An 11807-nucleotide genomic window follows, 5' to 3' on the forward strand; every position below is an offset into this window, starting at 1 on the left:
CTGAAGTCATCCCTAGGCACATGACAATAAACATCAAGTGGGACTAGGCTTCATGTACAGTCCTACAAAAATCAACCCAGCATTCTCTTCTATAGCTCCAGTCCCATATACAACTGGCACGTGTGAAGTAAATATACGCACTTCAAACCGTAAAAGACCTAAATAACAGTAGGATTGATTATAGGATCTTGTGTGGTAGTGTAACAATTTGGATGATAGATACAATGGAAAGGCTATATTTACTGTGTAGTCGACTTCTCATGCAAGTGGTTAAATTAATGAACAGCAGAACTTGCGCCAGTAAAAAACCCATAAACACTCCGACATCTCTACTGCTATTCCGAGTTAGAATACCCCGCATCTGAACAAGTCATATGTGACACGCTGTGGTCACATTGCCAAGACCTCAGCTTCAGATGGAGTGTCTGCTGTGTAACCAAACAAAGTTACATTGGGGCTATGGAACTGTACGGTACATCATTTCCCAATAAAATGACACCAAATCCATGCCCAAGTTAAATGAATAAATCATTGCATTTTCAAAGTTGTGAAGTACTCATCGATACACCCATTATGTGTGCACAAAACTTACCTGGTGCAGCACTGTTTCCAGGAGGTCCACTTCCTTCAGACATCAGGACCAAGCCTGTAACAGAAATTTTACCATTTACAAATCTCCTTCCTGGCACTGTACATTACTTCATTCGCTGAACTATTATACTACACAATGGCCACAAATACTGACAAAGCTACTGTTGCACTTTTCAGCATTCAAGTTTGTGTACACAGGAATGTTTTTGGAAGCAAATACAAGAGCCATATTAAGTTTATAATATGGTTATAAAGGCTGAAACTAGAATGTACCAGTAAACTTGCTCATGTTCATAGCCAGTTAATGAAACTAAACTCTTACAAATGCATTAAACCCATTATGAAATGTTTCTTACATTGTCTTAGTTGGAACACAACCATTTGTTTTAATACAGTAAGCAGAAACAAAATGCTTGAAAAGCCAAAGTCACATTTGCTGCACATAAACTCATATTTGGCTGAGCTTTATGAACTCTTTTGACATGCACGTACAGATGTTTACTTAATGTAAACCGGCTTCAACAGCATACAAAAATCCACCATTATATTGCAAGAACAAGCTGCATTCCAAAACCAAGCAGCAATCCAGATGGGGTGGAGTATGTATTTTATGACTTCATGAACATCAATATCCTAGTGCAGTCTCTTTGGAAGGTCAACCTATCTGATGAAGTCGGTGAAATAAAATTGTCTCAAATTTCAGGGTGTGGAGAGCACTAAATGAAAGATTCAAAGCACTGTCAGTATGCCCCATCAGTTCCAAAGTATTATCTTCCCCATGAAAACATTCTATGGAAGTTCAAATTGAAAAATTCTGGATAATTTATCAGTTTCCCAGAATGAACCACCTGAGCATCACACTAGTGATGAAAGATGACTGAGCAAAGCATCCAATGGATTAAAATAAATTTGTAATTGTATTCTCATGCACACAGGAACCAGCTATCAAATATGGACAGGTTATCTACATTCCATTTCTAGTCCCATCCTAGGTAAGTGCTTTTACTAAAATTGTCAGCTAACACCAGTGCTTAATGATTGATCCCCAATCCACTTCCCATGCGCATTCCATACCTCTGAAATTCCGGGGCCTCCGGATTCAGTGTCGACTGCATCGTGGTTGCCGAACTAAAAGAGAAAACAAACATGGTTATCAGAAGGTACGTGCACACACACACACACACACACACACACACACACACACACACACACACCAACTGGTACACAAAATTTGGAAAAATTGTGAAAAAACATGCTCTATCTCTAGTGAACGTTCTGTAACTCACAACTGTAAATTTCAAAGTTCTGCATGAGACTTAATTGGGGTAGTGCAAGTTCTGTGCCAGTCAGATTCCATATTTTTGCTAGAACCGTAACTTCTGCTGACTTTGGACACTTTATGCAGTCTGAAGTGAGAGTTACTGGACAGAACTAGAACTAAGAATTGTTTTAACATTGCACTACAAGAAACCTTTGAGACTGTTTTGTACGCCTTGTGTCAGCAGGAGGAGGAGGAGGAGGAGGAGGAGGAGGAGGAGGAGGAGGAGGTGGTGGTGGTGGTGGTGGTTTGGAGCAGCCCACACTGGAGGCATGTGGAACAATTCTTAACCATAGTGTGAGACACTAGAAATACTATGAAGAGCTATTCAAAGTAAGGCACTCTGTTATGACTACTTGTTGTGGTTTCATAAAACAACACCCAAACACAGTTAACAGTAACCAGTCATTAGCTCAATTTACATGGGGCTTTAACATCTGCCCCAGTCCAGACTATGCTCCAAACAAGGTCTACCTGTGCATCCACAATTAAGTGGATTGGCAGGAACACTGACATACTTTGTGATGCTGTAACAGGCTACATGCAACCTCAGTTGGGAGAAATTTATGCAGGTGCATTTTGTCAGTTTCTTATAAATGCTCACACTTGAACAGGCCCCCAAGGAAACAAAATATGGAATCTTATGATTTCACAAATTATTTCAATTATACCAGTACTGTATCTGTAACTGGAAAGGGACTATGCACAAAACCCTGTGCTCTGAGGTCTGTTCCATTTCTGAACAGTCCCATGAACATACATGTGTAAAACTTCTGATGCAATGTCTTACCATTCATTCTACTATAGAAAGACAAGATGTTCAATGTTCCCAAGTCTATGTTCTTTCCAGTTTACTTGATTTTACACAATACTCCAATAAACTTTCTGACAGACAATCTCAATAATTCTGAAACAACAATGCACAGTTTACTGTTGAAACTGACAGCACAAAAGAAAATGATGGCTGTGAAAATATGCTGTTCAGTTTTTCTTTCTCACTGTCAAGCCACAATAGCACAGTATTCAAACCATTGGAGAAATTTCATCTCCCACATACTCTTACTCTCATGTAGTTTTAAAATTGATTTTAACAGAAAACAATATGGTTTGTAGGCTTATGATCAGAATACTACTGTGATATAGAAATCAAAAGTTTTGTATTCCTACCAATTTGCAGACAACATATGACTATACTTTCACTGAAGCTACTGTCCACAGGTCCATCATCTGAGAGGTCTCATAGCCCATACAGCAATGATAGGCATTGTCTTACCCATCCATTTTAATCAACTTCAGTTCCTAACGAATGTTACAATACACAGAGAGGGAGGCAATGGAGATTGAGGAACAAAGGGGAGAGGATGGGGTGAAGGAGAAGGAAGAGAAAGGGGACAGAGGGAAAGAGAGGGGGGAAGAAAGAGGTTTACGATTTATATCCAATTACTATACATATTTAGTAACTGGGAAGATTTGCAGATGCGAGTTTTATAGTCACACAGCAGCCAATCAAATGTGTGCATAAAATGATTACATATCTTTACATTCTACCTTGTGTCACATCGTAACTAAGTGCTTTCACACAAATTTTAAACTGCCACTAGTGCATTAACATTTATCAGTGATGCTGATCCACTGGTTATGTATATTCCATACCTTTGAAGTTCAGGTGCATCTTGATGTAATGGCGACTGCTGCACCATCACAGTTGAACTACAAGAAAAGTAAAAATTACTATTAGCGTAAGGTACTTGCAGGAAGCAGAGATAAATAGTTTATCAAATGAACATGTAATATGGGAACAAAATACGGCAATTTAACACACACGCGCGCGTAAGTACCACAGCAAATGAATAAAATTTTTCGAGAGAAACATGAGAATATGATACCTTACAAATTCTGGTGCTTCTGGATTCAATACAGACGTCCATACGCTGAAAATTAAAATTGAAATACATTAGAAAGACATTACAACTGAGAGTGACATTAACACGAGCAGTAACACATTACAATGAAGAATTATGCTAAGTACAGGAAACAGTGTTGTGGGAAGACTGAGCAGGAACCGAAAAACTAAAGACTTCTCACAGGAAGCTGAGGAAGTAGGCATGGAAATAAACTGAAATGAGGTAATGAAAATCAGCAGGGAAAAGTAAGGTTTTTGGTTGTAATAAAGAAGTTATTGAAATATGTGCTTTAATGAAAATCAGCAGGGAAAAGTAAGGTTTTTGGTTGTAATAGAGAAGTTATTGAAATATGTGCTTTCAAATATCTGTGAAGTATGCAGACCAGGACAGGAAACCACACAGAAAAATTTTCAGACAGAACAGAAAAACTACTCACAATTTTGTTATGTATGAGGCAATTAGCTAAAACAAAAATCATAGTATAACAATAAGACAGGAGGCTTTGAAAATGAACTGCACATGCACAAAAATTTCAGGAAGAACAAGACAGCTAACTAGCATTTAACCTGCAATTCTCACGTGCATCAACACAACTATGACCCCTAAAAATTTTTGATTAACTTTAAGAGTAAAATTAGTACCAGCAGAAATGCAGCTATAAATGCTTCAAGAAGTACTGTACAAACCCCACAGTGTTTTCAAGATAGCATTTAGCTACTCTCAACTAACATTCCATTCAAACACTAATCACATTCAGTCCATTATAGGAATAGATTATTCAACAGTTCACCCAATACTACTTTGACACACTAACAGCGACCACCCACAGAACACAGGAAACGTCTGAGGAAAGATCAGCTACTGCACGCTATTGAGCAAGAATATGGAAGCATAGAAGGTAGGTCACCGTTTCACAGCACACTACATACACTCTTGCAACATGGGACAAGACTTTACCTTCATTTTCCATACATACCACAAGTGTCCCAGTCTGAGCCGACAGGCAGACAGAAATGGGATGTCCTCATTTTAGAGCAGTTTGGTTGTATTGCACTGTGGTGTGAAACCTGAAATGAAAACCTCTGTCACCTCCCAAGTGCTCCAAGCTAACTTAAGAGGTAACAGTTGCTACAGCATGAAGCACAAATAGGATAGTCTAATATTTATACCTGGCAAGAAAACTACATAATTATTATGTGACAATTGCTTTACGTAAGTATCTGTACATTTTAAGTGCCATTGCTGATTCTTTTTACATGACCTCCAATGAGCGTGAGCTTTCAAATTTGGTCCAGTGAGCATATACTGTCTATTCTTTAAACTCACCATACCATAAAGCTGCCTTGGAACTTTTCCTGGCAATAGTCCGTGAATGTGAGAACAGAGTTCGTTGCCAATGAATACTGTCAGTTGGTACAGCTTATGTATGGTTGTTTGAGTGTTTTATTTTTGATGTGTTGTAGTTTTGTTTTTCGTGGTTGTCAGTGTTGGTTTTTTGTATCAGTAGTTATAGTTGACCTATACACGTCAAGGAAAACGACGTATTCCGATTTTCATATTTTTAAATGTAGGTACATGTGTTTTGGCACCTTCAGCTGCGGTGAAGGGAAATTTCCGATTCCAATTTTCATAGTTTTTGTTTTAGGCATTGGTGTTTTTGTACTGTCAGCTGCTGTTAACCTATATAGGTCAAGGGAAGTGTACAATTCCTGTAGATTTTTTAATTATTTTTTGTTCATCAACTTTTCTGTTTTGGGATCGATGTGTTTTTTTTTTTACTGTTATATTTAGCTTGTCCACTCCTATAACCCCCAATATCCTGCAGTTGTGCCATTAGTTTTATTCTATTTTTGGAGGGAGATGTTATTGTCTTACATGTATTTTCGTGTTTGTTGCCATGTGCATCTAGTGTTATAGGCGCCATATTGGAGATGCTTAGAACAGCAATTTCCACCATATTGATGACATCATGGATCAAAGTAGACAGGTGGAATCTGACACTTCTGTATTCCCAAACCTCACACTGTAAGGCCCGTAAGGAGGATCGCCACAGTTTTAGTACATTTTACGATCCTGAGCTTGTTCGGTGAAGAAAATGTGCCATTCTGCGTTCCAATGTCTCAAAACCTGACGACGTAATGCTGAGCGAAGGTCTATTTCCAGAATGCCAATAGCAAGAAATGGCCTGTTAGTAGCCAATTTAGCCAGGCCATCAGCAAGCTCTTAGTCAGGGATTCCAACATGGCCTGGGGTCCAAATGAAAACCGCTGAGCATCCATGACCAAGGGGATGAAGGGAGTCCTGGATAGCTATGACCACCCGATGGCAAAGGAAGCACTGGCCAATAGCTTGCAAACTGCTCAAGGAGTCACTGCAGATAGTGAAGGACGGTCACGAGCAGAAGCGGATACTGTTCAGTGAGTGCAAGATAGCTAACAATTCTGCAGTAAAGAAACTACAGCCATCTGGACCAAATCTAGTATCAGGATAAGAACCATGTACCAAAGCACATTTATCTCCCAATACGTTTCCCAACAATCACAATAAACAATATTGAAAGGTGGGTTTTGGGAAGATACTGAATGGTATATATGTTATCTTCACTGCACCCTTTGTTTTTTGCATTTTCGGTTCTAAAACAAAGACATTTAACAAGCTCCCTTGTGTTTAATCTGTAATACTCATGGGCTTGCCCAACGATATTTCCAAGTTCACGGGCCTTGTGCTGCGATTGTGGCTATTGGATGAATAGTGATTGGTCACAATCAAGCAGTGACAAAAATCTTCATTGTATTTTATGCTCTAGCATGTTCACAGAAAAACTCACTCCCAAGAGCATTTGTATACATGTAACATCTACTATGGCACTCATTATTGTATGAGTAAGGTGGTTTCAAACTCCTAGGAACACTGAGGGGAACGAAAATAAACAGACAATAGCTAACGAACGCATGACCTTTGACTTGCTCACTCCACATCCGAGGCTGTATCTGTTACATTACCGAAGTCTGAATCTGCCGTGTCATTTTTTATATTCACCAGGGAGTTATTGATAATTCATACTAAGAATGGCCATTTTTGTATCTCATGAAAGCACCATTGCCTTAATAGTGCACACTTTCATAAAAAGCAAGTTTTAATAGCATAACAACATAATATGAAAATTCTTTAACCATAATATTAGGTATCCCACCAAGTTCTTACAACATATTGTACCAGTAATGACATTTTCAAGAGATCCTCCATGTCTTTGTGCTTTGAAAGATTTATTGATAGGTTCTAAGTTATAAAAGCCACCAAACATGAGCTTCAATTGATTAGAATTAAAGTCGAAGTATCATTTCCCAAATTTTGCTCGAGATGCAGACATGACACAGAAGACATCTGATGGCAAAGGCTGAAGTGACAGTCTTCAGGAAACTTGTAAGAGCTGAACTCTGTAGAAGCCACATTTCACAGCACAGTTGTGAGACCAACTACTCCTGTTCAAAAAACATCACTCGCAGTATTTCACTACAATATCTCATATCCAAATTCACTGGCTTCACAAATGCAAGGCAAATATCTCCTCAACCTATACCTCAAACTACACTTTAGGTCAGGATCAATACAACCTCCATTCCAAAAGTAATGTCTATGTAAAAATAATACTGCCTAGGTTCTCTTCCCAACTGCAACATCACACTGCTCATCATATTATGGGATGAAGCAGACATCCAGTAACTTGTCCAGATGACCGTTACGCACATTTGAGTCCGAAAGCGACTAGGCTAATCGAAGTATCTGAATTCATACCTTCCTCCACTTGAAAACTATCACTTGTGGCAGTTTACAAGTTTTCTATGTAACAAAGTGACAATTACAACATAGTATTACTTTACCTCCATGTAAACCTGACTGCCTTTGAGCCACATCAGTGCTAATTATCTGTTTTTCTGAGAAACAGCTGTTCTGTCACTAAGGAATCTATCAATCTATCCTTTCTGAGATAATTACAGAAAGGCCACTCCACAGACTTTACAAAATATGGGCCTACCATTCATTTAACACAGTTTAACTTTACTATGTTAAACTGCTTGATTTATTGGAAAAGCAGTCTTCAAGTCTTTGACATAACATTACCATTTCAATAGCTAAATTCAAACCATTTAATTCTGTGAAGAGACCTAATGTTTCTTGGCTTAACGATTTCTGATAAATTTATTGTGCCTCAATCAATAACTGAAATTTACTGATATGCAGTAACACTTTGACCAGCATCAAACATTAAAATACAGCTGCATTTAAATAGTGCTAGCATGAGTACATGTCACACTGCTGTTTAGTGAAAAATAACTCCAAAGCACACAGTGCAATGACAGGCATTATTGACAAACATACTTTCAGCAGAAGATGTGCTAATACAACATGCAGATACATACCGGTACAACATCTCTATCTCATCGGAAAACTGCTGACAGCATGGGCACTCTGGAAGGGAAAAAAGCATACATCCTTACTTTGTCACAAATATCTGAACAGAGGTTAACTTCTTGATCTTATTTCAACTTTTACTAGTGACATGCACACTAGTCCAAAATATTCCTACAATTTACACATCTCCACTGTGTATCCATAACATGTACAGAAAACATTGGATAGCACTTTTGCCTGACTTTTCATACACAGCAACTTCATAAAGATTAATTTATCTTTACAATAAATCAAGTATCAGCAACTAGTAATTAACACCATTATAATTAGAGTCCGTGCAAAACAGCAGTTACATATGTTGCTCTGTATCAAAAATATAGTTTACTACTTCAATTTTTCAGTCATTGCTTACAATATTTATATGTGGTGCTTTATTGAATTTGTCCCTGGTAAAGGGAAACTTAAAAGGTTATGTCCATCAGTAAATGCAGTTCCTTATTTATATCAAGGTCAGTGTATAAGAACAACATGTAAGTTTATTGTTGACACCACCCTTTTGACTGAAGGAAAAACTGGCAAGCTCTACTTTCACAGATGTTCTCTTTGAAATCAACATGGCTCATGAAAAATTAAATGACAATCATGGAAAAATCATATGCAGCTTCATCAACACTGGATGCCAGGATCATATGAATCCTGTCAAACTGCTGGGTTTCACGATTGTGCTCTTTCCAAGTATTTGTGATCCATGTAAGACAACATCTGTCGAGACTAAATGGTGCATTAACTGCCCAGCAGCTTGTGACAGTGTATTATGCACCATTACATAGCCACATTAATTGTGTCCCACTGTTACGGGGATGCTTCATGTTAATGAAAATAAAGTTGTCAGGGTCATAACATCAAGCAGAAGACTGGAGCACAACTTGTAAGAAAAATGAAAATTTTCAGCCAGTGTGTTTTAATACCTCATCAGCATAAAGGAAAACCAAGAGGGCTTTCAGCATCAGGCAATAAATATATATAAGGACACAAAATGAACACTGAAATACCCAGTCTGTAACAAGACAGCACTCCAATGGTTGCAGTAAAAATTTCAACACACTTCCTTTAACAGTCAATGCCTACCACCAGGTTTATTTACAAAGCAAACTGCGAAAGTCTGAAACAGCATCCATTATATTCCATACACGAATTTTGCCAATACTGACCGAAGTGACTTGACAAAATGATACTGTTTTTGTCACATACAATAAGGTTGAGGCACCACTTATGCCATGTTAAGGAAAATACAAGAAGCTAGATGATTACTGTAAGGAAAAGTTTACACATTACTGGAAAATCATCTGTTTCAAAGTCTGTACATTACAACTGTGTAGGAACAAATCTAAGTTCAATAATGAAAGCAAAAAAGAAAAGAAAACGTATTTCCCTAGTTTTGGAAACAAATTCTAGACACAAAGTCTTTTCCTCACTTTTGGCCTCTGCATATTAAAAACTGTGGCTTTCATAACTACATTATGAATTTGCTAGGAAGTAATTTGTTCTTTATACATGCACACAAGAAAAATGTGCATAAAGTAGATAAAACTTACAGCAATTCAATGGAACAATTAGGAAGTATTCTAATTACTGGCTGAGAAAAATCTGCTTCTTCAATACATTTTTGCATACATTCACTAGAGATTTTCCTTACAGTGCGGCACTGAATCAAGTTCATCATCACACCACCCCTGAAGACAGAATGTGGGCCACTGTGCACAGTATGTTCTACGCACGAATTTTTAATTCTTTATGTTCTTTGAGTACTATAAAACGCTTGGAGTAGCAGTCATTTTGTCAGGAACAACCTCCAGCACAACTTTGCTGCGTAAATACTTGTATCTCTTATTCTTTGGTTGACTCAAACATTTAGCTAAAAAGTGCTATATTTTCGTAACTTATTTTTAATTTTACTATGCTTCAAGGATAAATAAGAGATGCTCAGGCAAGAATTATGTTTATCTTGGTATAACAATATGAAAACTATTTTAAATAAGCCTAGTTAAAACTAGTAGTTAGAATCTGTATTACCGATACTTTCTACAAATTTTTAAAAGTTGCCAAAACAGAATGTATGCACTTATGGCTACAAGCATGGCCGTAACAGGGAAACAAGACCATGGATCTGCTGACTTTGAGCACTACCATATTGAATTTTAAGAAATGAAAATATAATACTTAACCATTATATCCCAAAAGATCAAGTTTCTTATGTCTTAGTTAAATGCGTAGAATATGAAAAACCAAATGTATGTTGCTTAAGAAGAAACCATAAAACTGCACACAGGCCTTTTCACAAAATTATGACACCAAATAGAAACAAAGAAAGAAGTGCTTCCATGTCTAATTGAATAGCACTTCACGTTTTTGTAATAAGCTATTGTAAAATTGATATTCAAAAGAAGCTTAAGATTCACTAGGCCTAACTGCATCGAAGTACCCATAAGGGGTTTAGTGACCAGAACTGGAGCCTTGAGCCTATATCCTTAACGTGAACAATAATTTCTAAGTATTAAAAACTATACTCTTACATACAAACTATGCACGTGACTATGACGTAGTCTCTTCAGTAATTACTGGAAAATAACGCAAATCTATTAATACTGATGCAAGCTGCAGCACATTATCTGTATGATTTTCTGCTGAATTTTGTAGTCATGTTCATGTTCAAAGACTACGCAGCAGCATATGGAGGTAAACTATGGTTCGTAACTATCATGTAGTTTATGTGCACATCTCACATTGTACACCTAAGCATGCAAACAGTATCATTAAAATTAAGTGAAAGATACGTCGCCAGCTTCTGGAGGGTGTACATGTGTGAAGAGGGAAAAATATGGTAGACATTCTGTCACCATATACGCACAGTAACTTAGCCACAGTTTATGGATACTTTCTGTGGACAACGGCGGAAGCTTCCAGAATGGCACATGAATAGAATCGTGCACATGATTACACTGTTCAGACTGATAAAAAACCGATGTCTCATATGGTATTTAGTATATAACGCAAGATATCTTAAACCAACATCGAATGATACCATACTGATGATTTAAGCCCTATTTTCTATGTCAGGTAAGGCTAACGTAATTTAAACAGATGGTAACAGACGAATGATAAGTTTGCTACGAAGAATTACTTAGAAACCCCGACACCATGAACAAATTGCTGCATAAGTAGATTCATGCGAAATGAAACACGACGCGTTCCATTGCATTACTTAACTAGGCTAGCATCTCGTCCTCTATCCCTAAACCAATCTGCAGTTTATGTGACTTACCCATTATGCTTCCGTTACTACACAGACAAATAACACTGACGACTGCTACACCAAGACTGACGTCTAACTAGAACTGCGCGCTTCGCCTTGGCGGAAATCAGTGACTCATCTTTGCTTCAATGCCGCCAACTTTACCACTGGCATCTGCAGCGCACAACTTTCAACCGTCAAGCGCAGTCGGAAATTACTGAAAAATTTTCGAAATGACCTAAATGAAATCATTATTGCTGGCGTTCTTCGGTTCGTTTCATTAAAGGTG

The 11807-nt window shown here is 37.7% G+C and overlaps 1 protein-coding gene across 1 annotated transcript in view; it reads right to left on the reverse strand.

Moving 5' to 3' along the window:
- The window catches only part of LOC126424707 (uncharacterized), a 54101-nt gene extending 42549 nt beyond the window's left edge, over positions 1-11552 (reverse strand). The window contains exons 1-2 of the mRNA XM_050087430.1: positions 11549-11552; positions 593-646 (exon numbers count right to left, since the gene is read on the reverse strand). Of these exons, the coding sequence (XP_049943387.1) occupies positions 593-646; positions 11549-11552 (58 nt within the window). The remainder of the gene's footprint in view (positions 1-592; positions 647-11548) is intronic.
- Between the last annotated feature and the right edge of the window lie 255 nt (positions 11553-11807).

The sequence above is a fragment of the Schistocerca serialis genome, chromosome 10, assembly GCF_023864345.2.
Source record: "Schistocerca serialis cubense isolate TAMUIC-IGC-003099 chromosome 10, iqSchSeri2.2, whole genome shotgun sequence".
In the NCBI taxonomy this organism is placed as follows: Eukaryota; Metazoa; Arthropoda; class Insecta; order Orthoptera; family Acrididae; genus Schistocerca; species Schistocerca serialis.